This window comes from Ascaphus truei, chromosome 11 (assembly GCF_040206685.1).
Source record: "Ascaphus truei isolate aAscTru1 chromosome 11, aAscTru1.hap1, whole genome shotgun sequence".
NCBI classification, from domain to species: domain Eukaryota; kingdom Metazoa; phylum Chordata; class Amphibia; order Anura; family Ascaphidae; genus Ascaphus; species Ascaphus truei.
In genome coordinates this window covers 38,964,200-38,980,231 of record NC_134493.1, presented here as the reverse complement: position 1 = coordinate 38,980,231, position 16,032 = coordinate 38,964,200, and the positions used below count along the sequence as shown (strand labels likewise).

General features: G+C 46.0%; 1 protein-coding gene across 1 annotated transcript in view; it reads right to left on the bottom strand.

The window, feature by feature from the left end:
* Window positions 1–10,379, bottom strand: part of HS3ST6 (heparan sulfate-glucosamine 3-sulfotransferase 6) — a 46,366-nt gene extending 35,987 nt beyond the window's left edge. The window contains exon 1 of the mRNA XM_075565755.1: window positions 9,471–10,379. Within this exon, the coding sequence (XP_075421870.1) occupies window positions 9,471–10,243 (773 nt within the window). The 5' untranslated portion in view covers window positions 10,244–10,379. The remainder of the gene's footprint in view (window positions 1–9,470) is intronic.
* Between the last annotated feature and the right edge of the window lie 5,653 nt (window positions 10,380–16,032).

Here is a 16,032-nt window from a genome sequence, read left to right as displayed (position 1 = left end):
ATTGTGTGCTCATTTGCATGTAATTTCCCAGAATCCCTTGCTGCAGTGGGAGCACTGTATGCTGGGTGAAAATGGTTGAAAGGCAGGTTTGCAGACCCGTCTAAGACAAGTGATATTCTTTATTGGCTATATGCTAACGGTGGAGGTTTTTTGTTGCCTTTTTCACCCACAATAACGTAAAATGTGATATATATATATATATATATGTATATATATATATACGATACCGTTCGCACGAGAATCAGCAGACCTTCCTCATATATATGTGGGTAGTGTGTGGCCCTTTGGAGGGCTCAAGGGACACACATACGGCCCTTGAGGCATATCATGTTGCCTACCTCTGATATAAAGGCATACTATTAATATGTAATGGGGTTCCTGTATCATGCTACATAAGTAGCCTTTTGTTATATGTAGTTGATGTATTCTGATCAATTAAAATACCCTAACATCAATGTATCAACGCACTTTGCATATATTTCATGATAGTGAGCAATTTGGGTATTGGTCACATGCAGAAGGACGATGGATTAAGGAGAAGTTTCTTGATTCAGATCATAGTGAGGTCTCAATTTCTGAGTGATTAGGCATCAATGATAGATAAATACGTGTCTTGCATTTGATGCACTTATAGAGAGAAGATTAAACTTATGACACAGCACTCAGGAAAAACAAATCAAATATGTAATGGTCTCTTACCACCCATTTTAGCATTTTTTTTTTGAGGGGGGTGGGGGGAAGCTCTCTTTTCCATTTACAAAATTATGAATAATAAGTGATAGAATATGCACACTTATGTTATTGTGTCTATTAAGAATTAAGCGCATTATACAAGAACAGTACTGTAGGTTGCATCCTAGACTTTTTAAACATTGCTTACAAATGTGCTTACTCGGGGGCGTCGGGGTGGGGGGGGGGGGTATATTGATAACGGTGCTCTGTTTATTTGATACATATGGAGAAAGAGTAAGAATCTGGGTGCAAAGAAATGGGAATACATTTGACTTGAAAAGAGCAATCACAATAGGTCATTTGTTTTTGTGTGGCGCCTTTTTCAACCATAGTGTTCTCCAGGACTGAACACACTGTAAACGGTATACAGTACTGCAAAGTGTTCCGGAAAATGTATTGACATTGCTTTGGGAATTCCCAGCTTGACAGGCAAAGCTATTTCCATGAATATGTCTGTGGAGAGCCTTGTCTATGCGCATGAAAGACATTTCTCACACCGTCCACGTTGCACTCATTACATGTTTTATGTCCTTGACTATCAAAGGCCTGCGGGCCCCACCGGCAGCAAAACGGTTAATCTATAAAACCGGAGGTCTGCCACCGGAAAGAAGCAGCCAATTCCTATTCCTGGCTTGTCAAGTTGGGCTGTTTTGTCGCTCTGTGACGCTGTTTTTCTGCCGTTTGTGATTTAGTTCTAAAAGTATTTCCATTCTACCCACGCCTAGGGCCAGATAAAGAAAGCTCCGTTAAGTGATTTAACCTGACGTTAAGCTAACTTAATGTCATGTTAAGCCGCACTGCTTATCTTCAAAGGCCAATAACGTAACATTAAGTCGTGTTTCTGTCCCGGAAAGAGCATTGGGTTAAATAACAACGGCCATTAGTGATAATGAGATGCAAAAGAGGCGTTCCCTCGAAACGCGCGGATCCACTAAAGTATGTTAAGGTTAATGCAGGGACTCAGTGTCAAGTTACTTCAAACCCTGAAAAAGAGCAAAAACTGTGGTGATGGTGGCGATGACAGTGACTGTGGTGGTGGTGGTGATGGTGACAGTGACTGTCGTGGTGGCGGTGATGGTGACAGTGGCTGTCGTGGTGGCGGTGATGGTGACAGTGGCGGTAGTGACGGTGATGGATTCGATAGTGGGGACTGTGGTGGTGGAGGACCACTGTGAGTAAGGCTAAGACATATTTAACGTCACGGTATTGGTAGCTAATGCAACATTATTCTACAATAACACAATGTTAAGCCGATGCTAATGAGATGTAGCATGACCATTGTTCCTGCATATACTGTAACTAGCTTTGTGGATATGCATTGACCTGCGGGAAAATAAAGCCTGTTACTGTTTTAGGTAACGTCCCATTATGAGCCCTGATTAAACAGAGCTGTGTGGATCTGACTCAGAGATTTCATACAGGGTACATGCTTGCAATGCCCAACTCCAGTCCTCAAGGGTCACCAATAGGTCAGGTTTTCAGGATATCCCTGCTTCAGCACAGGTGACTCAATCAGTGGCTCAGTCGAAGACTGCACCGCCTGTGCTGAAGCAGGGATATCCTGAAAACCTGACCTGTTGGTGACCCTTGAGGACTGGAGTTGGTTACCCCTGCAGGGTACATCATCTCCCAGCAAAAAGATGCTGTGAATTGTACAACAATGTATACTAATCGCTTAATGATTACGGGGAACAATACTAATACATATAATGCCTTTAAAGAATTTGTAATGTTTGTCCCAAAGTTTGAGATACTTAGGCCCATGTTTATTAAGCAGTGCTGTACAATATGACACCTTCCTGTGCCAGCAAACGCTTTACAGTGAATGGGTTATTTAAGGGTCTTATAGAATTGCTCTGCTGAGTAAATCTGGGCCAAAAAGTTAAATACATTTGAAACATTTGGGCACAAAAGTGAAACTTCAGAATGATATGTAATATTACTGCTGTTACCAACTTGGGCAAGAATGATGCAAGGAGCACAAAGTCACCGTGATTTTAGGAGAGTTACCTATTAGGATTGCCTTTAAAAAAAAAATCCCATTCATTAAATAAAGACATACAATACAATACAATTTGTAGCCGAGGATGCGGAGAAATGATCTGTGGCTCTGAGGACGTCCGCACTGAGCTGTGGAGGCGGCTGGCTTCAAAGAGATGGGACATGCATTGCTGATACAAGGTTGCCATAAACTTATCACCTTCTCAGTGTCCTACCACAAAGTATTTAGGATTGACCTCTTCTCCTGTTACAAAGGGTATGACCCTCTTGTTAGCTCTAATAAAAAGCTGTATCCAAAATAACAAGTGCCCAGGGCTTAGGTCATCATAGGTCATCCAGCTCACTACTTAATGCTCATCTTGTTGGGGGCCCTATACAATATTTTGTTATCTATTCTACGTGGTTTCTGTATAAACGGCAAGTTTAGAGCTAAACTGATCCAAACAGTGATGTTCACCTTGTGCCTCTAATGATCAATGGATCAATGTTCTATTTTGCAATCTGAGAAGTACCAATAAGAGGAGTTATAGTCTGGATAAGCACATATTGTTGCCTAAAAATGCCCCACACCTCTGGAATTCCCTTCCCCTCAATATCCGACCAGCACCCTCTCTCTCCACCTTTAGGACTTTTCTTAAAACTCACCTCTTTAACGAAGCACATGGGCAGCTCTGCTGGCTGATACTATTCATCTCGTATGCACCGACCTTGTCCCCTTGCAGACACACTTACCAGAAAACCCTACCAGTGCCACCAACGGGGTGGGGAGCCGGGGCAGTTGCTCCAGGCCGGAGGCTGCGGGGAGTCTGGCTAGCCGGCGCTGACAGTTGCACCTGACCTCTGGCAGAGCGCCAGTGCCGCTCAGTGTCCGGTTGCCGGCCCCCCAGATTTTCTCCCCCACTGCAGCAGGCGCCTCTCCGTTGTTGTTGCGGTCTCCCGTGCAGGCCCCGCCCCAGCGCCGGAAGTTCGGCAGCTTGTAGGCACTGCAAAGAAGACGCATGCGCGATGTGCAGCAGAGGAGGTGATGTGAGCCTGAGGTACAAGTGGGGATGTGAGATGCAAGTGGGGGGGGAGGGGGGGAATGTGAGGTACAAGTGGGGGGGGGGGGGTGAGGTAAAAGTGGGGATGTGAGGTACAAGGGGGGGATGTGAGGTACAAGGGAGGTGATGTGAGATACAAGGGGGGTGATGTGAGGTACAAGGGGGGGGGAGATGTCAGGTACAAGGGGCTGCGAGTGTGTGTTGCATTTTATGTGTGTGTTGCATTTTATGTGTGTGTTGCATTTTGTGTGTGTGTGTTGCATTGTGTGTGTGTGCTGCATTTTGTGTGTGTGGGAGTGGGGGGTAATTATTGTGGGGGAGATTGAGGGAGCGGGATGGAATGAAAGGGGGTAATTAAGTGATAGCGGAGAGAGGGGGTGAAAGGAGTTGGGGGGATGGGGGAGAGTGAGAGAAATACACATGGAGAGGGGAAAATATAGGAGGTGGCTCACGAGGGTGTGAAAGGTGGGGACTCGCAAGGCCGCCAACACGTTGGGGGGGCCCCGGTCTAAACTCTAGTCCTGGGCCACATGAAATCTGTCGGCGGCCCTGCCCCTCCTACTGTCTCTGTAAGGTCTCCCCATTTACACTTAGATTGTAAGCTCTTCGGGGCAGGGATTCCTTTTCCTGTTGCTTTATGTCTGAAGCACTTATTCCCATTATGTTTTAATATTATGTCACGTGTATTGTGAAGTGCTATGTACCTGGATGGTGCTATATAAATAAAGACAGATATACATACATACATACATACATACATATTATAATGGGATGAATACAATTCTGCCTCTCTGTGCATCACTTTTTAATCCAACTTTCTTTATCAAAAACTGAAGGGGTGTAAATTCGACAGAAAATGGCCCCATGTGTCAACGGGAACTTTTCTTTCACACATATACATGGATCTCTATAGGGTCAATTACAAAGGGTGCACCAGGGAACACATGTTGTACATGATATCAAATGGTTTTGGTTTGCTCAGTGGGATTTACCAAGGGGTTTCTATTCATGTTTTCCCCAGATTGCAAGCTCTGCGCCCCTGTGTGCCAGCAAAATGACATGCAAATGGTCAAAGGAGTTGTGTTTTGTGCAGCTCTGAAAGTCCTCCCATGCACAACAATGAAGAGCAATTTATAGTAAATAAGGGGTTAAATAATTTGCTTGTTGCCATAAGAATTTGGATACTCAAGTGGATTCTACAAAACATGCACAAACGTCTCAAGATTCTTCATTTACTATCAGTTGATAAACCGAGTCTTCTCTTAACCGAGGTCGAAATAACGGTCTGGGAGTGGGGTTACTGGCTCTGCACTTTTTTTTAACCCAGACTGTGCTGGAAAGCTGTGTAATGCGGCAGGCATAAGCTCATAGGGATTCGTGTTAAAATGTATGTGAAGCAAAAGGTGACACTGTGTGCTCATTTACATGCTATTACCCAGAATCCCTGGCTGCAGTGGAAGCACTGTATGCTAAAAGATAATGGTGAAAAGCAGGTGTGTCTGAGACACGTGAATGTGCTCACGTTATATTTTTATTTGCCATAACCAAGAAACACTTGAAAAACAAGTCAAAAGGGAAAACACGACAAAGCTCCATTACCTGTGTACTTGGAAAATAACCTCCAATCTTTTAGAGGCAACAAAAATCCCAAGAACCATGTTTTATTGCGTAGAAAACTAGACCAAGACTATATGATAAATATCTTCACAGTGAGGATTATTATCTTCGATTGTTATTTTATGATTAATATTCATCAATACTTTGTAATGTATTCACTATATTAATTTTATGAAGAACGCCTTCACATTTTGTGTGACTACTAAATAATGAATGTCGCTGTATTATTTCAGTTTGCTCTTGACGTGCAAAGAAACAAAGTCTATCTATACATAAGATATATGAACTGAACCAAAAGCACGTCAACATTTTTTTTTTAAGTGAAAAAAGTGGGATCCAGACATTGACAACCCCACAATCTCCCTTCCCAGCCCTGCAACCCACTTGGGAAAAACACGCAACAGATGCATGGGTGGAAATGAAACCCAACTGGTGTTAAGTGCCAGGGATACCTACTCTATTTATTTATTTATTATACTCTATATTTAATTATACTCTAGGTCCCTCTTCTGAGCTACTGTATCGTAGGCACACATTGCTAGCACACTGCTGGAAAGAATTGCTAGGAAGTAGGACTATTATGTGTCCCAGACACAGAGAGATCCAAAATAACTGTTCTTCTGAAATACCCAAATAAAATTGCTCGCACAAAATTAAAAACTTCCTCATGTTCGGCCTAACCACTCTGGTTTGCTATTTCCATGAAAAAGATTCCCCCCCCCCCCCCCTTTAATATAGACCTTTAAAGCTCTCTGGCTAGAACACACGCAGAAGATCAAACAGTATTAATTATTCCAATACTAAGGGAAACGTTTGATATTGCAGACACTTTAAAACGGAAAACATTTTCTGAATGCAGAACATCTGCTAGTCAGAAAAGTAGGAGCAGAGGCAGAAGCCAGCATCTGTGCGGGGACGCTCTTCAGTTTGGGACAGGGCATAGGAAAAGAGCCTTAAATGCGGTTATTGTTATGGCTTTTATCTGTTTGCCAGCTATATGTTCAGCTCCCATGCATTTAACCTCTTTACTTCCAGAGGCGCCTGCTACACATTCATGGCAGCAAAGGGAGGTCATTTTGAATCTATAATTGATGTAAATCCACAAAAAGTTTCAACTACAATCTACTGGTTTAAAAAGGCACCTTAAAAAAAAATATATATATATATATTTATAATATAAATTAATATATGCAGCCTTTGATTACCTTTATTGAAAACGAATTATCTAAGCTGCCAATCGATTTGTTCTCCCGTGATCGATCAGCAAAAATCCTGCTTCCCAGGGTTCACTAAATGGCCGCCTTTCAGTTTCAATCAATCCTTCAGTCAGTGTAACTCAGCAGCTACAATGTATTCTTATATTACCAAAGGAAAATTATCTATTGCTACAGTTTGCAGCTCAAACTGCTGGGAATATTGGCAACACATTATCACAAACAGGAAAGTGTTGCAATGAACTTGCACTGCTGGGGACGTGGCTAAAACCTGCTATAGACATCAAAGGATGCTCACTATTTTAAAACTCATTAAAAATGGCATTGAGTTGAATAATAAAAATTTAAATGGTAAGTATTATCTAATACTACAAAAGTGATTTATTTACAAAAACATATGTAGGAAATTGCATGGATTGCTACTTTTTTTTTTTAAATGCCAGAAAATCATATTTCAGCTCAATTGCTATTTAAATGAATGGCCCTTACTAATACTAAAGGGGCGATACAATAATCTGCAATGTTTATATAAATTCTTCATCACAATGATATGATAGTCGCATAATCAATGCACAGCAGCACAATTAGATGTTGTGAGATAATACGTCCGTCATCTTTTAAACTCCCTAAAAAATGTCATTGGGCTGCATAAAAAGTTATGGAAAATCAGTCATTCTAGAAGCCAGAAAAATATGTGTGAAAAAGATACATAAATATGTATTTTGAAATTGTGTCTCAGCTTCTATGGTGAATTGGAAGTCTTACCCCATGGAATGTAAAGAGAGTTCATAAATAAATTTAAATGTACATATTAATTGAAGCAGAAAGCCCAAACGTCTCATCACCTGAAAACCAACACATTCATACCCCAAAGGTGCAGTGTAGAGGAAAGTTTTAGCATGTGAAGGATGTTGGAATAATGTTGATCCACTGAGTAATCTGATTGCCATTATTTGGAGCCAGGAAGGAATTTATATTTTCCCTTATATAAGACAGCATTGGGTGATGTGTAACTGGGGTTTTTTGTTTGCCTTCCTCTGGATCAAAATACTCTAAATACAAATTTAGGATAAGTATCTGTCATCTAAATTTAGCATAGGTTGAACTTGATGGACTTGTCGTTTTTCAACCTCATCTACTGCAGTATGTAACATGCAGTGTATACTCAAAAATGTGTCTTCATTACAGATACTGCTGTATAAGTATAATATTATTTATGTAATCTCCCAGATGTAATATTTCTCTTTTAAAAACCATAAACATAAAAATCATAATTGGGAATAGCATAGTCTCCAGTTTCTTCCAAAATATGTGTTTTGTTCAAGTTTTTGCATGGGTAATCCAATAGAATTAAACTATTTAAGGTCCATGATGTCAGCAAAACCACTTTGTTTATAGCTGAAAAGGGACACAAGATGCTTAAGAAACTTGGATAACAAGTAGAGAACTCTACCTATGGCAATCTGTAATCAATGACATGTTATTCGTATGTCACCTACATCTTCCCTTGTATTGAGCAATAGGATGCCACTCTGTACAAATAATAATAATAATAGCTATTATTGTGATAATTATAGCTGTGCACTAGTCATAAAATGAAAATATATAGTGAATACATTCTATCGTATCTGCTTATAAATTGCTGGTGAATAGTTATTATAAAATAATGATCATTGGGAAATAATAAATATCTCCTCCATGTCAGATGCTGGTTCTGAATATATTCCCTGGAGAATCACTATAGAGAGAAGCACAGAGAGTGTTCCTCAGGACACGGGTATTAGCAGCCCACAGATCATGTCCCAGGAGAACACTGGGACTGTAGCTCCTCGGGGCAGGGACCCCTCTTCCGAAATGTTACTTTTATGTCTAAAGCACTTATTCCCATGATCTGTTATTTATATTATCTGTTATTTATTTGATTACCACATGTATTACTACTGTGAAGCGCTATGTACATTAATGGCGCTATATAAATAAAGACATACAATACAATACAATACAACACTGCCGTTTTGGGCAGGTCTTGATACCATTTATTAGACCAAGAAGTGAGATCTTCATAGATGCTCTTATATGCAGCTGAAGAGTAGACTTTTGTGACATGATAACAACATCTAGAAGAAGTCTGACCTGCACAGAATGGCAGTATTATGGTTAGGTGGGGCTGTAGCGGTTAGATACAAGTACATAATAAATTATAATTAATAATAATAATTGTTTGTTCTTGTAACTTTACAGAGACATTTTGCAGACACAGTCCCTGCCCCGTAAAGCTTACAATCTATGTTTTTGGGGCCTGAGGCACAGGGAGATAAAGTGACTTGCCCAAGGAGCTGACACAGGTAATTGCACCAGGTTCCCCTGCTTCCCACTCAGTGCCAGAGTCAGTGTCTTTACTCACTGAGAATGAAGTACTTTCTCCAATGTGCAATCAGTCTAAGCTACACTGAGAGGGTTTACTATTCACATTCATTCTTAACTTTGTTTTTTTTTCTATTACACATGTTTTGTATTCAATGAAAAAACAATCATTTGGACTATTACAATGAAAGGTACTGTAGCAGTGAGTGTGGTGTAGGGACAGGCAGAGCAATGTATGTATGAGGGTTGTGAGTACCTGGTATAAATCTGCTATAGCCCCATTACCTCTCCCATTATAACGTGGGAAACATGTTTTGGCCACCTGTGGGGAGCACTTGCTAGTGTTAATGTTTTAACCTTTAATTGCCCCTGGGTGCTTTGCTGGCTCCTCTAAAGTAAGGAACCACTGAACTTACAATAGGTTTTGCTGACTATCCAAGCTATTGATTCATACACATGTAATACCCAGTGAGTGCTGGGGACCTACAGCAAAGGTTCTTACCTGTACCACTCCAGACCCTTGTCATAGCACCTGTCAAAAAAGTGGGGTTCGGCCCCCAGCGCTCTGACATCTGGGTGTATCCTCAGGAACTCCAGCAGGGCCCGGGTTCCCCCCTTCTTCACCCCCACGATGATAGCCTGGGGAAACTTCTTACTCCCAAAGCTATTGGAGATAGAGATAGCACCGGAGCTCAGCGCGGCTCTGTGCGCAGGGTAGGAGGGTGCTGTCCTGTTTAATGTCGCTGCGGAGAACACTGGGCCAGAGCGCAATGAGTCCTCAGTACTAGACGCTAATAAACCTGTGGAGCCAGAGCTCAGAGAGTCCTCAGCGCCAATGATCAGAGATCCAGAGTGTAGTGAGTCCTCAGCACCGGTGATAACTGTCCCCGCGGAGCGCACAGACTCGGCGGAGCCAGAGCGCACAGACCCTGCGGAACCAGAGCGCACAGACACTGCGGAGCCAGAGCGCACAGACCCGGTGAAGGCAGAGAGTAGTGATTTCTCAGAACCGATGATCAGCGTCCCAGCTGAGGCAGAGCGCACAGACCCAGCGGTGCCAGAGCGCACAGCCGTGGCAGAGCGCACAGCCCCGGCGGTGAGCCCCGGGCGCAGGGAGCCCGTGCCTGGCTGGGACTCACAGCAGGAGGCGGTCAGGCAGTAGAAGAAGTAGGTGAAGAGAAAGATCATAGTCAGCAGGAGGGAGACTTTGGGCTGAGCCCTCAGTGCCCCCAGGTTTCCAGGCACGATCCGAGACTTTAAGATGCCACATCCCATGAGTGGGGCTTGGGACCTGTGCTGAAGGGGGCAGACATGGCACTGCTCTCTGCCCAGAGGTCCCACTATTCCTTGTGTTACTTTAATCCCCTTTATTGAAGCGGTGTAATCCTGGGCAGGACACAACCTGCTCCTCTTTCATATCTTGCTTTTTAAAATCCAACAACATGCATTGCAATAAACCAGCATCATTTCTTTTCCAAGCCACTTAAAAGGAATGAAAACGTCTGTGTGATCCCAGCTGCCAGCACCTTGTGCAAACCCTGCGCTGCGCTCTGTACAATCCAGGTGAGGGCTGAGACACACAATGTTTTTGTGACAAGTGATCCACAGGCAAGCACCACCCACCTCCCCCTGTGAGAGGAGAAGGCTGGGGCTCCTCTTCGTATGGCTTTGCACTGCTTGTGTTTTCATGTCTGGAATAAAACGTGGTTTGTGCTTGGTTTGGGGGAGTGTCAAAACCAAGGGATTCCTCCCCTTTAACGGATTTGACTCAGAGATTTGCCAGCTCCTCCTACAGGAACCAGGGAAGACCCTCTCCATCAGGTACCCAGGATGAACCCAAACCCCTGGGCAGGGCACACCTGTTCCCAGCAGCCTGTCATTCAGTCACATCAGGGTTTTTTCCCCCTTATCTGTCAACAATATCACTATTTGCCCAAAATGACAGATTCGGACCAAGCTTAATAATATTTGTGTAACAGACCAACAGAATAAGTGCATTTCCCAACAGCTCAGGCACTTTGGCATCCAATGATTGGCGCATCCCCTCTTAAAGGATGATTTGGAAGGAGGGAGGTGTATCAGTGCTATGAAAACTACACAGAGATAAAAATCTCTAAGGTATGAAATAACTGCTCTAAATCTCCGGGAGAAATATGTTCTGGGTTTTTTTTTTTATTTCTTTCTTCCTTCTTTCTTTTTTTCTTTTTTTTTTTACATTTACTCCTACAGTTAAGGGATTAAAAGAAGGTTAACATCTGAAAGCATTGTGTTCATAATGATTGCAGGAATCCTGTAAAATGTGTTTGCTTGTCACTCATGTGCAGCGCAGCCATGGGATTATATGTATACCGCAGAGTTGTATACGGTACATCTTGGGTTTTGCACAAATCACAGTAGGAATGTTTAGGGAAACCACTCCCAGTACACAGTCTGGGGAATGCCCTGGGAGATACTGGTTTTCACTTGCGCAGAATAAATATTTAAACTGCTGAAGCCTGCTGCCAATGGGCAGGTTGTATATGATTATTTGTCTCAAAGTGCAATCGTTTTTAAAATAAACACATCAAATGTAAACCCTCCTCTCAGACATATTCAGTACTCTGTGATGGGCTTTCTTCCAGCCTGCTCTTAGAAATCATATCAAATGCTCTTAACCAATTTACAGCAAAATAACTACCAAGGCAGACAGATCATTCATTTTATATGCCCATGGAATAAGTAAAACATACAGCTGTATTTACCAAGTGCAGTAAGGCATGGGGCTCATCTTCAGTCCTCAAGCCCCCCCAACAGGTCAGGCTTTCAGGATATCCCTGCTTCAGTACAGGGGGGCTCAATCAGAGTCTCGGTCTAAGACTGAGCCACCTATGCTTAAGCTGGGACTGATTGAGCCACCTGTGCTGAAGTAGGGTTATCCTGAAAACCTGACCTGTTGTAGGGGGGGAGGGGGGTGCTTAAGGACTGGAGTTGAGCACTCCTGCAGTAAGATATAAAGTAACTTTAAACACAATAAAGCCCATGTATAGCAAATGGCTTTGTAACAACTAACAAACAAACATTTGTTCAGCTTTGTGTGCATTTTCTAGCATTATCTTCTGCTCTGAGTAATTCAATAACCATAGGTAAAATAGAGATTACAATGCACAGACCTATATTCATGAATGAATACATTTAATACACTCAGACTAATATGTCGCCTGCATATGAATTAGGGTAACCTACAGTGGGTGATACTTCTGAGCGACTTGTAGAAGGAGGCTGCATTTATTCATATGTACCATTAATAGCCTCATACTAGAGCAGGGCTGCACAACACGCGGCCCGCGGGCCGCATGCGGCCCGCCTGGCCTCTCTGTGTGGCCCTCGATGAGATTTAAAAAAAAAAAAAAAAACTTTGAAAAAATTTTTTTTTTGAAAAAAAAAAAAAACTTTGAAAAAAAAAAAACCTTTGAAAAAAAAATGGCGCCAATTCCCTGCGGTCCCGGCGCGCATGCGCTAGGCCCGCTCCGTCCGTCCCCCCCTTCCCTGCTCCCAACGCGGGGCGGAAGGGGAAGCAACATGCAGCTCCTCTGCGGGCCCGCTCCCCCCCCCCTGCTCCCAACGTGGGCCGGAGGGGGAAGCAACACACAGCTCCTCTGCGTGCCCGCTCCCCTCCCCCTTCCCTGCTCCCAACGCGGGGCGGAAGGGGAAGCAACATGCAGCTCCTCTGCGGGCCCGCTCCCCCCCTGCTCCCAACGTGGGCTGGAGGGGGAAGTAATAATTAAATAATTCAGCTCCTCCAGCGGCCTGCTTCTCACCGCTTCCCTCCGCGGCCAGCTTCTCGCGTCCCCCACGAGCTCACCTCCCGTGCCCTCCTCCCCCCCCTTCCCCCAACCCGCGCCCCCAAGCCCACCTCCCGTCCCAGGCAGCTGCCGCAGGGATATCGGGGGCAGGAGGAGCAAGCGTCCGGCGGCAACCTGCACCCACCCGGGTCAAGGTAAGTCACTGTCACTGTTAGTCACTGTCACCCAAGTCACTGTCACCCAAGTCACTGTCACCCACCCAGTCACTGTCACCTACCCACCCACTGTCACCCACCCACCCAGTCACTGTCACCCAGTCACTGTCAAGTCACTGTCACCCACCCAGTCACTGTCACCCAGTCACTGTCAAGTCACTGTCACCCACCCACCCAGTCACTGTCACCCACCCACCCAGTCACTGTCACCCACCCAGTCACTGTCACCCAGTCACTGTCACCCACCCACCCACCCAGTCACTGTCACCCACCCACCCACTGTCAGTGTCACTGTCACCCACCCAGTCACCCACCCACCCAGTCACTGTCCCACCCTGTCACTGTGTCCCACCCTGTCACTCTTCCCACCCAGTCACTGTGTCCCACCCCGTCACTGTCACCCACCCAGTCACTGTCACCCACCCAGTCACTGTCACCCACCCAGTCACTGTCATAGTCACTGTCACCCACCCAGTCACTGTCACCCACCCAGTCACTGTCACCCACCCAGTCACTGTCACCCACCCAGTCACTGTCACCCACCTATCCACCCAGTCACTGTCACCCTCCCAGTCACTGTCACCCACCCAGTCACTATCACCCACCCACCCAGTCACTGTCAAGTCACTGTCACCCACCCAGTCACTGTCACCCACCCACCCACTGTCACCCACCCACCCAGTCACTGTCACCCAGTCACTGTCAAGTCACTGTCACCCACCCACCCAGTCACTGTCAAGGTCACTGTCACCCACCCACCCAGTCACTGTCACCCACCCAGTCACTGTCACCCTGTCACCCAGTCACTGTCAACTGTCACCCACCCACCCAGTCACTGTCACCCAGTCACTGTCAAGTCACTGTCACCCACCCACCCAGTCACTGTCAAGGTCACTGTCACTGTCACCCACCCACCCACCCAGTCACTGTCACCCACCCAGTCACTGTCACCCTGTCACCCAGTCACTGTCACCCACCCACCCAGTCACTGTCACCCTGTCACCCAGTCACTGTCAACTGTCACCCACCCACCCAGTCACTGTCAACTGTCACCCACCCACCCAGTCACTGTCACCCAGTCACTGTCAAGTCACTGTCACCCACCCACCCAGTCACTGTCAGTGTCACTGTCACCCACCCACCCAGTCACCCACCCACCCAGTCACCCACCCAGTCACTGTGTCCCACCCAGTCACTGTGTCCCACCCAGTCACTCTTCCCACCCAGTCACTGTGTCCCACCCCGTCACTGTCACCCACCCAGTCACTGTCACCCACCCAGTCACTGTCACCCACCCACCCAGTCACTGTCATAGTCACTGTCACCCACCCAGTCACTGTCACCCACCCAGTCACTGTCACCCACCCAGTCACTGTCACCCACCTATCCACCCAGTCACTGTCACCCACCCAGTCACTGTCACCCACCCAGTCACTGTCACCCACCCAGTCACTGTCACCCACCCACCCAGTCACTGTCACCCACCCAGTCACTGTGTCCCACCCAGTCACTGTCACCCAGTCACTGTCACCCACCCAAGGGGGAGAGTGATGTGAGGTGCAAGGGGGGGAGAGTGATGTGAGGTGCAAGGGGGGGAGAGGGATGTGAGGTGCAAGGGGGGGAGAGGGATGTGAGGTGCAAGGGGGGGAGAGGGATGTGAGGTGCAAGGGGGGGGAGAGGGATGTGAGGTGCAAGGGGGGAGAGGGATGTGAGGTTCAGGGGGGGAGAGGGATGTGAGGTTCAAGGGGGGAGAGGGATGTGAGGTGCAAGGGGGAGAGGGATGTGAGGTGCAAGGGGGAAGAGGGATGTGAGGTGCAAGGGGGGAGAGGGATGTGAGGTTCAGGGGGGGGAGAGGGATGTGAGGTGCAAGTAGGGAGAGGGATGTGAGGTGCAAGGGGGGAGAGGGATGTGAGGTGCAAGGGGGGAGAGGGATGTGAGGTGCAAGGGGGGAGAGGGATGTGAGGTGCAAGGGGGCAGAGGGATGTGAGCTGCAGGGGGGAGGGATGTGAGGTGCAAGGGGGCAGAGGGATGTGAGGTGCAAGGGGGCAGAGGGATGTGAGGTGCAAGGGGGCAGAGGGATGTGAGCTGCAGGGGGGAGGGATGTGAGCTGCAGGGGGGAGGGATGTGAGCTGCAGGGGGTGGTGGGATGTGTGTGGGGTGTAGGGGGGTATTGTGTGTTTGATGTGGAGGGGGGTATTGTGTGTTTGATGTGGAGGGGTGTATTGTGAGGGGGAGAGATGGGGGTATGAGAGATAGATGGGGAGTATCGCAATGGTTGATAGTGTTGGGTTCTGGGGGAGATATGAGGATGATGATGGGTGCTGGAGGAGAGATGATGATGATGATGATGATGATGATGATTTTACCCGTGCGGCCCAATTTATTTTTCCTTGGAGCAGTTCGGCCCTTCGCACTTTACGAGTTGTGCAGGCCTGTACTAGAGAGTCACAATCACTGAAGTTACCTACTAAAATGTTACTTTCTGTCTTGAATCCCAAATGGTAAGTCATTGTGGTCCTTATCCTAAAAAGACAAAGGAAGCGCACAAAGGATTCCTAACAGTGCCGATTAACCTTTTACTTGTTTGTGACATCACAGAAGTATTATTTACATCTCCTTGAGATCCTGCTTTTAATCGTTCCGGCTCCGGCAGGAGAATCCCGAGTCATTACATATATATATATATATATATAGGTCTGCGGATGTTCTCTTGGAATGTTTTCTCTTTCTAAGTTGGCTGCAATTCCGCAGTCATTTTCTTGTGTCATGCTACAGAAGGTCATGGGTTGAAGGTGTCACTGTCAAACACTTTCTTCCATGCCTTGCGACGGAATGCGGAATCTGCACCTGTTTGGACAGAAGTACTGGGAGGAGTGCAGACACTATAACTCATGGGTGCTGCCTGCACCCACAGCAAAAAATGCAGAACACAGACATCACCCAACTGCTCTAGTGATAGAAAGACCTGCAACACAGAACTTAGGCCCAGATGCACAAAAGGGTGCTAAGCTTCAGCATGCCTTAACTCCCCATTCATGTGAATGAGCACCCATTTGTGGATCTGGAT